Source organism: Protomyctophum bolini (genome assembly GCF_963924005.1).
Source record: "Protomyctophum bolini genome assembly, chromosome: 11".
Taxonomy (NCBI): Eukaryota; Metazoa; Chordata; class Actinopteri; order Myctophiformes; family Myctophidae; genus Protomyctophum; species Protomyctophum bolini.
The window spans coordinates 10701127-10717224 of record NC_137872.1 but is presented as its reverse complement, the minus strand read 5'-3'; the positions used below and the strand labels follow the sequence as shown (position 1 = coordinate 10717224).

At 43.1% G+C, this 16098-nt stretch overlaps 1 protein-coding gene and 1 pseudogene across 3 annotated transcripts; both read right to left on the bottom strand.

Annotated features, from left to right (window-relative positions):
* Nucleotides 1-1695: 1695 nt before the first annotated feature.
* LOC308324745 (large ribosomal subunit protein eL27-like) lies at nt 1696-4401 on the bottom strand (annotated as a pseudogene). The gene has a single exon. The product of its transcript is annotated as a large ribosomal subunit protein eL27-like (transcript).
* A 25-nt stretch (nt 4402-4426) lies between these two features.
* LOC308324741 (SWI/SNF-related matrix-associated actin-dependent regulator of chromatin subfamily E member 1-like) lies at nt 4427-15738 on the bottom strand. Of its 2 annotated transcripts, none has more exons than XM_080776984.1 (11): nt 15684-15738; nt 14651-14710; nt 13911-13954; nt 13070-13168; nt 10715-10807; nt 9931-10062; nt 9243-9414; nt 7312-7484; nt 6491-6592; nt 5495-5786; nt 4427-5146 (listed from the first exon to the last, which is right to left on the bottom strand). In XM_080776984.1, exons 2-11 carry the CDS (start codon nt 14655-14657, stop codon nt 4689-4691), a joined length of 1572 nt encoding a protein of 523 aa, XP_080633110.1. In that variant the 5' UTR covers nt 14658-14710; nt 15684-15738; the 3' UTR covers nt 4427-4688. The 2 variants fall into 2 exon arrangements, with proteins under 2 accessions (XP_080633110.1, XP_080633111.1); XM_080776985.1 differs by having other exon boundaries at nt 10727-10807.
* Between the last annotated feature and the right edge of the window lie 360 nt (nt 15739-16098).

Below are 16098 nucleotides of genomic sequence, written 5' to 3'. Positions count from 1 at the left end.
TAAGATATTGGTAAAAAAAAAATCTAAACTTCAAAATCTACATTATATAACTTGAGTCAAAGTTAAAAGGTTTTGGCATCAAAATTACTTAAACATTTCAAATGGGACAATCTGCATACTTGGTCATTTTGAACAGAAAAAAACCTTTTGAAAATAGCAGATCTAAAAGCTCACAATGTGTCACATCACATTCACAATGCATTGTGAGCTTGTAGATCAGCCATTTTCACAGACAAGACAATGCTTTTGTTGCGATCAAGGCCCAAGGCCTCAGTCACACATAAGCATATGTTCTGGGCTCTGCCTGCATGTGTTTGATTGCCCCCCAAAATCAAACACAAATGTTTGGTCAAAGCATGTGCCTCCCATTGGAAATGCATTGGGGCGGCCATTAAACAGACAAGACAAATGTTCTCTTTGTGTGATCGAGGCCCAAGGCCAAAGAACGAGTCCTATAAAAGGACAAACATTGCTGACATTGTTGTCCATTTAGTGTCACAATAAACAACAGTCTTATAAATACTCTGTTTAAACAATAAACAGTCCTATAAATCATCTTAATGTCTGAACAACAACAGTGCTCAAGGATAAAACTGTGTTTCTCAAACAAACGCTTCTTACCTTGGAACAAACAACTCTGCTCACAGACAGCATGAAGTGGATCCCAAACCAAACAGCCTGCTGGGAAAAAACATGGCCGCTCCTATTTAAATCCAAAGCCCCGCCCACTGGATCCGGTCACCTGTTCAACTAGTCCGTCCGTCATTGGTCCGTTAGTCAGAGTGATTTGTGTTTTGATCATCCACTGTTGATGTAACTGCTGTGTGCACCACACACACACACACACACACACACACACACACACGCACTCATGCACTCACGCACGCACGCACGTGCATTATTTCACCCTTTGGTTGGTTATAAAGGCTTATATTAATAAACACAAGGACGTGTGTGTCTGTGGCTGTCTGTATCAGCCTTTATAGGTTTGTTTATTCCGCCATCTTGTTTGATATTTGTTTGAGTGTCACCACCATCAGCCTTTAACAGGTGTTCAATCAGGCAAATGAGCACCAGCAGCCATCTAGCAGCTGATGCACTCTGGGAGATGTAGTTGTTGAGACTGTAGAAGTTGTCTGAGGTGTCTTGTAGAAGATCCATGCTCCATTTATGAGTTTTAACTCAACAATAACGATTCATTATGAACTAATAACCTATAAGCTCATCAAGTGTGGTAGGACAAGGTGTCAAATCTTGAGGTCCTGCAGAAGTGTGGTCTACCCAGTGTTGAAAGCCTGATCATCAAGGCCCAGTTCCGGGCAGTAATGATACTGCCTGTGATACTGACATGATACTGATACGATGTAAAACTTTTCTCAACAATATGACCCGTAATTACATTATTAACTGTGAATTGAGCGACTACATGTAACACATTATTACATGATTACATTATGCAAAAATCCATTATTATGTTATGCTCTCATGATGTATTACATTGTGACCTTATTAGCCTACATTATGGGCCTTTACTACATTTAGGTTATCACATTATGAACTGTTATTACATTATGTGCCGTTATTACATTATGAGTTGCTATATTAGACTCAGTATAATACCGTAAGATGAACCTAAGTAGGCTAGAATGTTTGTAATACCAACCAGTTTAAATACCATACCACCACACACATGAAGACAGATAATTCATCTTTATTTGGGTAAAGAATACATCTTGACAGTACAAAAAGAAAGATGCAAAAAACGTAGAGGCATAATTACTAAAAACAGTCCGATTCAAGTATGAAAACAGTCGGTCTTTAAATGCATAAGTTACAGAGGTTAGGTTTCATTATGGGCACAATGGCCACTTCTAGTCGTAATGCCAATAATGGTCTAAGCCTTAAACTCTAAGGGGAGGTGGAGATATGTAGTCTGAAAAAAAAATTGCCAGTATGAATCTTTTTATAGTGTAATTCTTAATTAAATAATGTCTTGTAGCAACTTTCATTCTACAGCAACAAGCAAATGGAACAGGTGCACCTTTAAAAAGGCCTTTTTTCACAAACATTCCTGTCTGTGATAAGGGAAAGCATGTTATGTGCTGTGTGTGTGCGCACGCGCAGTCGCGCACGCACGGATGACATATTGCCATCATGTGTATTGTGAAATTTTCCCTACACTTTTCAAGCTTTGTGAAGTAGCAGTCAAACATCTTCTTGTAGTTGTAGGAACCCTGACCACAGGATGTTGTCCCTGAACTGACCACAGCCTTTTCAACAGTGCATGTTTAATAGGAAAGCTCATTATTAAGCTACCAGACTATTGGCATACTAATACAAAGTTAAAAAAAAAAAAAGTAACAAACTGTAGAGGTGGCATAAGTAGTATCATAAAAAGCACAGATAACTACTACAGGGTTATGAGGTTTAGAATGGGTGAGGTGTTTAAGGTCTTTCCATGCCAGGTTGGCTGTATTGTGACAAATACTCAAAGGCCATTAAGCCATCAATTTTACAACTCAACTGGCATGGCAAACATGCATGGCAATTTCCATTTCGTGGGAAAGAAATAGTTAAGTGTGTTTAACCAATTAAAACCAGTAAAGCATCCATGTCATTTTAGCATTTGCCGTTCAAAAATAGCAGGTCTACAAGCTCACAAAGCTTACATCTGGTATTTTTGAAAAATCTTTAAAGTGTGAGGTATCAGGTCTTAATGGGTTAGTGTGGGGGTTTTGCCGTCTGCATTGCCTCAGACTAAAGATCTTAACTTCGCGGATTTGTAGACAAGTCATGCACAATCTGTAAAAACTTCAGGAAAACAAGTCAATTGGACCACACAAGCAGAGTCAAAGGTCAGCATTCACATTATGGAACACTGTACTTCGCGCCTCGGTACTGTGTTAAAGTGGAATTGTATCAGACTAATGGAAGGGGTGGGGGTGTCAACTGACATAAATATTTCCCTCCCAGCACTGGGAGGGCAAAGTCAAATTTGTCAACATAGGGCAACTGTATGCCCTTAACACTTTATGGGTGCCAAGAATAATATATATTAACTGATAGCATCAAAATCAAGCAAGCTTTCATAATTCAAATTACTCAATTACTGAAATAGGAAACCAATTTAACCTCCAAATGTTCCCTTCAATAGTTGTGTGGTCCAACTGTTGAATTTGACATTGAATGTGACTTGAATTTAATTGAAATCCCCATAACCTGATTCAATCATATTTCAAATACAGAATGTTGACAACTGAATGCACTCTCCTCAATCCCGATTCCCGACCCAAAATTAATAATAAAATAAACGTACTGCTACTTCTCCTTCCCACATTCGCTACATAGATAGCCATCATAGAAGTCCTGTCTTTAAAAAGATTGCTGCACTGCTACTCTTCTGCTCCACCTTTCAGTGGAATAGTTTGGGGGGGGGGGGGGGGGGGGGGGAAGAGAAACCTGCCGTATAGATGCAGGATAGTTACAACAGTGTGAGTTTGGGGGCTCGAGTGTGGACTCCTATAATAGCTACCATTATACAGCTCTACCTGACTTGGGGGTTTAAAAATGGCCAAATACTATATTATGCCAGTGGTTCTCAAAGTGGGGTTCTAGGACCCCCAGGGGTCCTTGAAGAGTTAAAGGGGCATACCACTCATTTTCAACATTGAACTGACATTAATATACCTTAGAGATGTGTGGAAATAATACAAAAGCCCCCCCCCCCCCTTCTGTTTAGCCTAGAACTGGAGGTCTAGAACTTGGGCTCATGTAATATATTTTTTAATTCATTTATTTGTAGAACCTGAGCTTCTGGAAGAACCACTTGTTCTTGCCGGTCTTGTACCTCTCCTCAAACTTGAGCTTTGCTTCCCGCCTGGCCTTCCGCTTCAGGGCAGGGTCCCTAAAGACGTCCTTATTGACCACAGTTTTGTCGAGGGGGATGTCAACAGAGTATCTGGTGGGCATAAGGTGATTGTAGTTGAACACCTTCACAAAGGCCTTGATCTTGAACCTCTTGGCAATCTTCTTCTTGCTCATGGATGCGGTCACCTTGCGAGGGTAGCGGTCGATACCTGAGACCAGTGTACCTGTAGGGAAGGTCAGATGAGCCATCATCGATGTTCTTCACTATGACGGCCTTAGGCCCGGCGTAGCGTCCAGTGAGAAGCATCACCACCCCGTAGCGTCCAGTGAGGACCATCACCACCAGGTAGCGTCCAGCGAGGACCATCACCACCTTGCCAGGTTTCATGAACTTGCCCATATTGGTGTTGTTCTATGACCACCTACCAGGGTCTAGAACTTGGGGTCATGTGATCAGTGACATTACGAAGATGTACTTTGCAAGCCAAAGAGTACAAAGATGTACCCTTGGGCTTGCAAAGTACATCTTCGTAATGTCACTGATCACATGACCCCAAGTTCTAGACCTCCAGTTCTGGGCTACACAGAAGGGCAACTGTTTTATAATTTCCTCCACACAACATTTCTAAGGTATATTAATGATATAATGTTTAAAATGAGTGGTCCCCTTTAAGAGCTTTGTAACCGAGTGTACAAATGGAATCACAATGGACCCATTTCCATGTGTACACACTCAGAGTTAAATGAGGACTTTGCAGTTCAGATTGAGGGTCCCAGAGATGGACATGGTATTAAACTGGGGGTCTTTTGAGAAACAGTTATTATGCCATAGGCTGTGCTGGCTGGCTGGGTGGTGGGGGAGGCGGCGGCGGTGGTGGCGGTTGTGCCGGAGGCGGTGGGGCTGGTTCTTCCGGTGCAGGGGGAGGGGCCGGCGGCGGGTTAGGATTCACCACGACCGAGCTGGGCTCCTTGGCCACCGGGGGGTCCGGGAGAGGGACCGGAGGAGGTACGGAGGTGTTGCTGTTGTCAGAGGAGGAGGTAGGGGTCCCCGTGCTGCTGCTGCTGTTGCTGTTGTCGTTGCTGGGGGTGTTGTCACCCATAGTGGTGCTCTCCCTGGGGGGGTTGCTGGGGGGTGGGCCCGTTTTGTCAGAGGGGGAGGAAGAACGGGGTTCAGACGGCGGGCCAGTGGGTGGAGGCGGTGGTGGTTGTTGTTGTGGGGGTGGTGGTGGTGGAGGAGGAGCCTGCGGTGTGGTGGAGCGCTCAGGAGGCATTGCCTCATCTGTGAGAGGACAGACATGGAGGAAGACGTAGTACAGAGAGACAGGGTGCGTCAGTTTCAACATCAAAGTCGAGCTTACCAATTACCATGGTGATTACAGTTGGGAGCTTTTTCACTAGTTTTTCCCATTTTCAATTCAAATTGAATTAGTGTTTCAACACGTTTAAAAAGCATGATAGCTACTCCTAGTCGACTGCTGGACTCTAGATGGCGATGTGAACATCCCCATCTAGTGGCCAACTAAGGAATCACCTCCCACAGAAAAATCTGAAAACACCATTTACTGTGCGTGTGCATGAGTGTGTGTGTGTGTACTGTATGTATTCATGTAATTGTGCATATATCTACCTGTCTCCATTGGTGTTGGCTTGTCCTCCTCTTTGCTCCCTGAGGTTGAGTTAGCTGCAGCACCAGCATTAGCCATGCTCTGTTCCTGGCTGCTGCTAGCAGCAGCCTTGTTTGCAAGCTCCTGATGTTGCTGCTGATGCTGCTGCTGTTCCTGAGCCTGCTGGGCAGCTTTCTCGGCCTGTTCGGCCGCCTCTCGCTCCCTCTCCTCCGCCCGGCGCCTGGCTGCCTCCTCCGCAGCAGCCATCTCTGCAGCCAGCTTCTCCATGTCCACCTCCACCTTCTGGCTGCAAAGCTGGACACAGATTCAATTGGATAAGATTAGAGTAGATCCCACTTGTCCCAGTGTAGAAACTAAACGGTAGCTTCTCAAGATAAATACAAAATAATGCGTTGGGTTATTCTTTCCTTTGGATGGGGGTGGGGAGGCTTTGTGTGTATGTGATGTGAATGTTTGTACAGTATGTCTTGTCTTTAAACCTGAAAATGTATAAATATGGTTGGTGAGGGGTGCGTTAAGACGACCGGATTAAGGTTGGTGAGGGGTGCGTTAAGACGACCGGATTAGGGTTGGTAAGGGGTGCGTTAAAACGACCGGATTAAGGTTGGTGAGGGGTGCGTTAAAACGACCGGATTAAGGTTGGTGAGGGGTGCGTTAAAACGACCGGATTAAGGTTGGTGAGGGGTGCGTTAAGACGACCGGATTAAGGTTGGTAAGGGGTGCGTTAAAACGACCGGATTAAGGTTGGTGAGGGGTGCGTTAAAACGACCGGATTAAGGTTGGTGAGGGGGCTTTTGGTGTTTTGACCCTTCTGGACGGGAACCCCTTTTGGGGTTCTTGTTGCTATGTACAGTATATAGCAGCATAATGTTTAAAAAGAAATTGAATAAATATTTTCAGAAAACGGGTCAGGATTTAGAAGGGGTTTTTAGAATCGGACTCCGTCCTAAATGGGTTAAGAACTTACTATTGGGAACACTTTAGGGAGTAAATTGTACCCGTTTGAGTTCAGTGTTGAAGGAGTCTGTGGTCTCCAGGAAACGTCTCTTCTTGTCCTGGTGACGATCTTCAATCTGTAGCAGCTCTGCCTCCAGCTTCCTCTGCAATATCAGGCACAAGTGAGAAACAGTGTTTCTTCAAACTAGAGGCGGGGAGTCGTCTTTCCCCCTAGGTTCACCTCATAGACTGTACAAAATATGGACAAAGCGTTCCGCGGGTCTAACGTGAACGTAAAATGAAGCCTGTCAGTCCTTGCAATGGAAGTCGCCATCTTTCTAGATCCGTTTTGGCCCAGCTCAGGCCAGCTGGCCCATTGGCTGGCCCAGACAACGAGGCGGGACTTCCCCCCTTCTTCTTCGTTGGTTTTTATTTTGACTCGAGTGGGTGGGGGACATAGACTGTAACGGTAGCCACGCCCCCTCAGAACATGCGCGACTTTATGGTCATTTTTTTTATAAATGGGACCATAATTTTCCAAAAAGAATATCATGACATTAGAAATGAGACTTTAAACTAGTGACTGGAAGCAGAACGTATTCATGACCATGTTTATTAAGGTAATACAGTCTAGGTGAAGTTGGACCCAAATACATGGACTTCTATGGGGATATGGGTTTTTCTGGGTCCAGTGATAGCACCACAACAGGCCATTATATGAACTTTCATTTCCTTAGTGGCTTCACAAAATATCTGTCGGACTGCCCCCCTGGTTCACCTTCAATTTCATGCAAAGTGCACGTCTTCCTGATATACTACTACAAGGTGGGTATCATGTTAGTTAAAAATATGTGTTATAAGGGGGTGTGTGTGTGTGACATACCTGGTGAACCATGAGTGACTGGACCTGTCTCTTCAGAACCTGCATGCGAGCAGTAGTCACCACAGAGCGCACATCTGGAACCACAATCTCACTCAGGATGTCGCTGATGAGTCGGTGGTTTCTCTGGAAACGGGCCGCAGCCGTGTGCTTCACCGAAAAACCATCATCATAGTCTGAGAAAGGAAAGAGAAATAAATAGAGGACATGGGCTGGTTGGCTCAATTAGGAAGATTTGTTTTTGCTAGAATTGATATTCTTTTATCTATAGCTTTATCTCAACTTACTAATACTGATTGAGCAACACAAGGTGTTAAGGCCATCCACATTCCACACAAAGCACAATAACTAAACTAGAAAGAAAAGTATGTGAGCATTCAACACTGAAGTTGTCGTTATAGTTCAGTTCAGTTCAGTTCAGTTCAGTTCAGTTCAGTTCCGTTCTATTTTCGGAAGGACATACAGTCATACAGTTCATACAAAGCACACATAGTTTCCATATTTTTCTCTTTTCGTTTTCTTTTCTTTTTTTTGTTTTCGAGTGTCCGTAGCTCATGTCTTGTCCCATCCGAAAAAGGGTTAGGGAGAAGCCATAGGCTTGTCGGGCCCTACCCCTGGAGTGGTTTGGACTCCACTTGAGTAAGAACGATAAATAAAAAACAATACATTTATAGTTAGTTTCTGTGCTTTGTGTGGGCAGCCCATTATTCTATGGCTGTACAATATTCTTTGCCAAGTATTAAAAGTTATTTATTGTAAATAGTAATGTAATGGCCCCTACAGACTGTAGGAGTTTTAAAGTGGTCTGCGAGTCATCAGATCTTTATGTATTTCACACTACAGGAGTCTTTATTTTATTTTATCGACTGTCATTATATCTGTGTGGCTTTCACACTAAACGATTGATAGCAGACTAGGCATCAATCACACACACTGCAGGAGTTCATCAAGATGCAATCCAGACCCGATACATATAGGCTATATCATTTGTTTTTTATTCCAATACATTTTGACATCTCACGCACGTGCAGGATGCAGATGCCGTGATACAAGCACGCCACACACACACAGGAATAGCCAGGCTACACAGGGCGAAATGTTTGTGATAGCGTATAGCCTACGTGCGCTATAGAGAGACAGGACGTTGATTTTCATTAAATAATTCTGTCTCTCTCTGGAAGTCTGTATGCGTGTAGTTTACTTCTCGCAGAGCCTTTCACACACAGCGAGCAAAACCTCGGTTTTGATCAAAGCCCCATCTTGCATCAGATCGGGGTTAGTCAGCGAGCGCCAAAAATGGTCCCCGGCAGCATAATTGGAGCAAATATTGTGCAGTGTGTACGAGCCAAGTGAGCCATAAGTGATTTTTCACAAACTGCTGCATATGAATTAAATGGAGAGAAACTCACTCCGCTGGTTAACTACTAGTGGACATGAAGAAAGTGAAGCATCATATATATATGTACCATCAGGGTCCTCAGCCTACTAGTGGACATGAAGAAAGTGAAGCATCATATATGTACCATCAGGGTCCTCAGCCTACTAGTGGACATGAAGAAAGTGAAGCATCATATATGTACCATCAGGGTCCTCAGCCTACTAGTGGACATGAAGAAAGTGAAGCATCATATATGTACCATCAGGGTCCTCAGCCTACTAGTGGACATGAAGAAAGTGAAGCATCATATATATATGTACCATCAGGGTCCTCAGCCTACTAGTGGACATGAAGAAAGTGAAGCATCATATATATATGTACCATCAGGGTCCTCAGCCTACTAGTGGACATGAAGAAAGTGAAGCATCATATATGTACCATCAGGGTCCTCAGCCTACTAGTGGACATGAAGAAAGTGAAGCATCATATATATATGTACCATCAGGGTCCTCAGCCTACTAGTGGACATGAAGAAAGTGAAGCATCATATATGTACCATCAGGGTCCTCAGCCGGCTGGATGCTCATGTAGGGCTCTCCCTTGTCCATACGACTCTGTCTCTGTCTGCTCTCCTCCTCCATTGCCGCCTCGGCACGATTTTTGGCGTTGACATATGCCAGGTAGGCTGGGGAGTTGTGGTAGGCCTTCAGGTTGTCATTGTACTCAATCTGAACAATGGAAGGAAACGCATCAGTTATGGGAGGTGGATGAGATAAATAAAAGTATAAAAAAAAGTTTGTTTCAACAGATCAATAACTTTTTCCAGACGGTGGAAACTACTACAGACACATGGACTATGTACCTTTCTCTTGCTTGATGCGATACAGAAAAGGGCCCCGTTTAAGTTTAATTTGTACAGCTAGTGTGAGAGTAGATCGGATCAAAATAAACATTTAATCCTCCGAAGTTGTCGGCTATTTTCACATAACTTAACGAGTATACTAACGCAGTCATTAAAATGTCAGTAGTGAAACTGTAACGGATGCAACCGGCCAAGGCTCAAGAGTATTGAAACGTGGAACCGTTCGTTTTTATGTGAATCGTGGTACTGACGTGATTGAGTCCATACCATGAAAGGCATCGAATTCGGTACCGAGCCCCATTCCCAACTTCATAAAGACAGGCCTGTGAAAGTGTTAGTTAACAATTCCTGGTCTCTGGTCAGGACCTTAACGGCAGCTCACCTTCTCAGCCTCATATTCGTTCAGGTAGTCCTGCTTCTCTTCGTCCGTCAGGTCCCTCCACATCCCTCCGATAATCTTTCCGATCTCCCACAACTTCAGGTCTGGGTTGGATGCCTTCACTTGGTCCCATACCTGATGTACACACACGCAAAAATAGCACATGGTCAGGTCAATACAAGAGGCCTTGCAACCAAATGAAAATCTAAGTTGGGGAACACTACAGGAGAAAGAAGAGGAAAACTGGGAAAATGGTCAGATTTATAGACCAGTAAAAGGAAGGAAGCACGAAAGGAGGTAAACAATACAAGGGAGTGGGCTGAGAACAAGGAGAGGGCAGCAGTGCAAAAGAACGGGAGGGGGGGGGGGGGGGGCACTAAGAATTCACTTCAAACTATCTATCACAACAGAGAGGAAGATGAGATCAACAGGAGAACAGAGAAGGAGGAACGGTGTGTTCCGGTTGAGGACGGCGGCGGTGGTGTCGCGAGACAGCTGTCTCCCAACCTCTAAACCCTATATGACCCTTCACTTCAGGGACAGACAGACAGGGAACCGTGAAACCTTGGGGGTCCGAGGCCAAGGGCATTTGCATTTGTGGAGGGAGGGGAGGGGGGGTTAACAAGGGGGGGGGGGGGCCTACCCCCACAAACCTATTACTTGTTTGAGGGGGTGCTGGGGTACTGGGGTAGTTGGGAGCTAGGTTGGGTAGGTGGTTGGTTGGTTGGATGGAGTAACTCCACCTGAGACAAGCAGTAAAAGCAGACACCGTGGGTGGGTGTCTTACCTTCCTGCTTACCTTCCGGCTGTACCGCATGTAAGGCATCAGGGGCTTGTCTGGAGGTTTGGGGGGCTTTGGCACAGTGACGCCCGTGGAGTTCTGTAGAGAGAGACAGAGACAGAGAGAGAGAGCATTGAGTAAGGTAAGATGAGAATGGAAGGAATAGCGAGAGGGGAATGGAGAACAGGGGAGAAACATTCAGAGGATGGGGCAGGGATAGAAAGAAAGAGGGTGATGAAGGGAGAGAAAGAAAACAGTAAATCATGGTTAATTATAAACAAAACATAAAAATAGTACAGATAGGCTATGTAGCATTCAAGTATTTCCATTGATTAACTAAAACTATCACTGATTAAATACAAATATTATCACTCAAAAATAATTAACTATAAAGTCTCATGGAAACAGAAGGGGATATTTGAGTCATTAAACGATGGCATGGCTTGATCTATTTTCAGTCACACAAACACTAGAATGGGCAAAAACAAAGACCAGACCTTCCAGGTTTGATGGTGCTGGCTCAGACAATATATAACATAGACGCTAAGGGCACAACAGCAGCTATGATGTCAAACTGGTAAAGGCCAAACCATGCTAGATAATGATATATGGATTTGATTTGTTGTTGACCTCAAATACCAAAATATACCCAACAACTGAATAATTTGGCCATGCGGATCAGGGGTCCTGATTAGACCGTTCATGTCATTTTCGACTGAAAAGCAGTTTTGTCACAGACAAGATGACAGGTAGACGAAGAGGGTCCGTGGCTTATTGAGAGATGGAGGGAGGTGCATGGGGGACTGATGAAAAACATCTGTCAAAAGTTGCAGCATTGACGTTAGAACTGGCCATGCAGTGTTGCTAAAGCTACTATTGACATGCTGCTGTGCAGTGCTTACAGTCCAAATGACACTAACTGCTTGCTAAATTATTTTAACATTCAAGCAAGTTGCAGCCATATCCCCCCCCCCCCCACCACACACACAATATGATGTGTGATAAACACCAGCCAATGGCAATTATATTTTGGGTTGCTTATGTATGGACACAACCCTGGATGTTTACATTTTATTGATGCAGTGCATTACTTCAAAGCACGAATAATTGGTTGTTTGAAAATGACATGCCATTATAGAACCATTTTAATTTCACTGCAAAATGTTCCATGGAATATCTTCCATGGCAAATGTACATGAAACTGTGCATGGAGGTGAAGTGGAGCAGAAAGCCACAACAAAGCTACCAGGGTGGTGTATTCCATAATCCATAGACATAGAAAGGTAGACGCCTCGGCTCTGGGGAGTCTATATCTCAGGCGCCATTTCAGGGAAGACAAGCTTCCACGTGCGTCACAGAAGGGGACGTTCGGTAGACCAGTCAATGTAATAGTTTGTTTTCTCATGCCAATAAAGCTCCTTTGAATTGAAAAGTCCCAGACAAAAGACGCGCTGTGATTGGCCAGTAGTCACTTTGGCATGTGCCTTCTGCACTTCCGCCTTCCCTGCGATACAGGTCGCTCTTATGAACTGCAGCGGCCAAAGAGGTATCTAGGTTTTTATATCTATGGTATATTCAGCCTCAAACTTTGTGCAAACTTTGACCTGGAAGCTGAAGGTGACCTTTTCCACACACGTTCATGGGGCACAGCTTCAGCTGCGGACAATTAAAAAAATATGCCCTGATCATTGAGTCAAATTACTGTGACTACTACTTTTGCTGCTCTTGAAGTGTGGCCTATATTGATGTCTTTACTCTATAAACTCTTTTCCCATTTTCCATTTCCTCCTGGTATTTAACTACCATCAACCCCTCATCATTCTCTCTCTCTCCTCACACCATCCTATCAGCTCATCACCCACCTCTGCTTTAACCTTTCCAACTATTATTCATGAGCCATCTATTCCCACATCATCTCTTCTCCTTGCATATCACCCCATTTGTCATTCACTGTATTATTAGCTCCTTCTAACAGAATTAAAAAAGGTCCATTCCAGACTAGCTAACCAGCAGCGAGGAGCAAATTTGATTCTGTACAAAATCCACAAGCTGAACTTTAATCAACCATTTAATGAATTAGGTGAGCCAGTGTTAAGATCGGACAATCAAGCTGTTAAATCAAACCCAACCTCAAATCCCAGTTGTGAATTTCACTCTTCAGAGTATAGCAGAAATGGCTAACAAAATGTGTATTTCTTTTAGTGTGTGAAATACACTTTTGATAGAATTGATACGGTGATATGCCAACGATAGCAACTGCATTTTTAGCCAATGGAATGGGTCTTTAAGAACCACGCCCCACTACCACCTTTTCCTCTTTCCCCTCCCTCTGCTTTTTCCATCCCTCCTTCCATTCATTACCCTGCTGGAACCTGCGGAGCTCCCTCCCAGCCGGAGGTTGTTGTAGGCCAGATGGCTGTAAGGGTTGTAGCCCACAAACCCTGGGGTGGAAGGCATTTGCTGATGGAAGACAAATGAGACAAAACACGAATGAGAAATGGCTCACAAACAAGAGGAGGGAAGAGGAATAAACATGTAAATAAAAGAAAACAAAAAAATAAACAAGAAATAAACATGAAAAATTAAGTTTGCTTGTTTGTAATGGTTTGTATATGTCATGTCATCATGCAAGGCAAAATAAGCAGGCGACTGGCTGGCTGGCATTCTGGATGAGTGCACAACAAAGTGAACATTGCAGCTAGGACAGGCTCATGCAGAAAGCTGAAAATGAACAAGGGTTTTTGGTTTGAAAGGCGAGGTTTGGAGCCAGCTGCGGCATTACATTTACGCGTCAATCTTTCATTGTGTTGTGCCCTGCTGCTGAATGCAAGGTTGCAAGGTTGAAAGTCAAATGTTACAACAGCACGTCGAGCATGTTTTCTAGCCTACCAACATTATAGAAGGAAATATTTCAAATCAAAGTACACAAACAAACTACAAAAAGTTATTCAGTCTCTGGGTAAATTAACTTCATCCATGTCTGGAACAGTTTTGAAGTGGTGATATGACAGGAAATATGACGGAATACAAAGACGTGAAAGTCTCATGGTGGTGGTGATGATGTGGGGAGGGGGGCTGAAAGAGATTTGTGGCTCACTATATGCAGATTATAGAAGACTGAAAATTAGATAGAAACCGTGGCTTTTAGCCATTATACCCCGATAAGTGCTATGATTCCTGAAAAGCAGTGTGGTGTACTTACTGTTGTGGGAGCAGGGGGAGGGGGAGGGGCATAGGATGGTCGTTCTGCAGGAGAACAAAACAAAACATATTTAATTATCCAATCCACCTTATTTATAGAGCAGTGTTGAACCACACACACATATATATACATAGTCAACTGTCAAAGGTTGCTTATTTCTGCCTGGTTTAGGCAGTTCCACAATGCAAGCAGTAGTAGTAGTATTACCCATTTGGCTTATACAAATACAGATCTCAATCTCCATTTAGTCTAAATGAGTGATTCCCACCCCTTGTGGTGCACGAGCACCTTCTAGACTCTAGAGGGTATGTAAATAATATGAACATACTGTATTATGCCAATATATGGCAAGTATATGCAGAATATAGCCTATGCTGCATATATATGCCATTTTCAGGTTCATATATGTGCATATATATAGGAAATATATATAGCTTATGCTATGCACATGTAAATATTAATTTACATGTGGGGGGTGCGTCAGATAGGTCAGGAGGTAACAGGGGGTGCATGGCCAAAAGGTTTGGGAAGTAAAGTAAAGTTCACACAGTAGGTAGAGAATAGGTTGACAATCAAGTTGATGAGTTCAAGTATTCAACATTAATATTTCCTCATATGAAACACAGCTACTAAAAAAGGACTAGATGATTTGTAAAATGAAAATGTCTCAGCCTTTTTCATATTTGCAACACTTTAGGATGCTTCTCTTAAATAGCATTTGCACGTTTACTTATACTTACTTGACATCTTGGAAGATGGACTGTATGTAGGCTAGTTTAAGCTATTTCCATCACAGTACTCTGTAATAACAATAATAAAAAGGTTAAAACAATCGGACACAGAAAAAGATAACCCTCAGTGATACTGATTACCACTGTAATCACTTCGGTAATTACAAATAGACAATAATTTGTAACTATTGATTGATTGAGGTACAGTGGTACGAATTATACAAAAGGTGCTCAAATTATAACACAAAAAGCCTTTTGTGGGACTTTTAAAATGACTTATTTCCATTGTGGTCCTGTGTATTCAGTTCATCGATACATATAAAAGACTAGCCCCACAAGCAGAACCCAAATGTAGTAAAGTTTCTGACACTTTGATTACTCATACAAGCTTTCGGAGGGTTCCGAGAGGGGCTAATAAAAGACTAGCTCCAAATATGTCCCCTCACCGAGGGAACATATTGGGGCTAATAAAGACAACAATATACAAAACGTCCTCTAAAGTTTAACACATCCACTGTGTCTTGACAGCATACATGGGAACCAAATGGAAACATACAGGTCCATTTGTTCCCTTTATACACTGCCAGGGAGATTCGTTAAATGTCTCATTCTACTGTGTGTGTAAATGAATGAATTGAGTGTGTATCCTCGAGCATGGCCTACTAGCCAATGGTGGCTAAAACAAAAGGGACTAACGCAGTCGTTGAACTCCCATCTCTTTTTTTTAAGAGGAATGCATTCAAATGAACCCAAATTCCCAAAAGACAAGTAACGGAAGTGTCATTTCGACGACGTAGTCCATCGACATAATACATGTAGCGTTAAATGGAGGTTTATTTGTGCCAAAGGTAAGAGTAGCTACTGCTAGGCTAGCTGGCTACATGCACGAGCAGCGTTAGCTGGTCGATGTTAACCTCGCTTTGAACTACCTGAAGGCAAACACAGTTATTCTGACACAGTATAGAATCGGCGCGGTGAGACGACAAGCAGATGCAAATACACAAATGAATATAGTAAATGAAACGTGAATGAATGTACATACTTTATCCCTCCTTTGTTTCCTCGACGCGCCTGTTTGCACTCTGCACTGACTCAATACTGACGGGTTGCCAGGTCGGTATGTCATTATCACCCCATATCATAATGCACTTGCTCCGGCAGACAGTAGCCTATATCCAGATTATGCAGCAGTTTAGTAAACGAAAATGTGACAAACCTCCAACAAACATGTGAGGTTTAAACACAACTATTCTAATACCATTAATTGAAAGCTCCACTTTAAATTAAACTGATTTCACTCGATGTGGATAATAGATGTTTCCATTTACTCTTTCACACCAACCTGGCAACCGAATTGAACAGAATGTGATAGAAATGAATTCCTGATTTTGTAAATAAAATAACCTCATGATTTCCTTTAAAATTATTAACATATCAAATAACTGTCTGTCTATTTG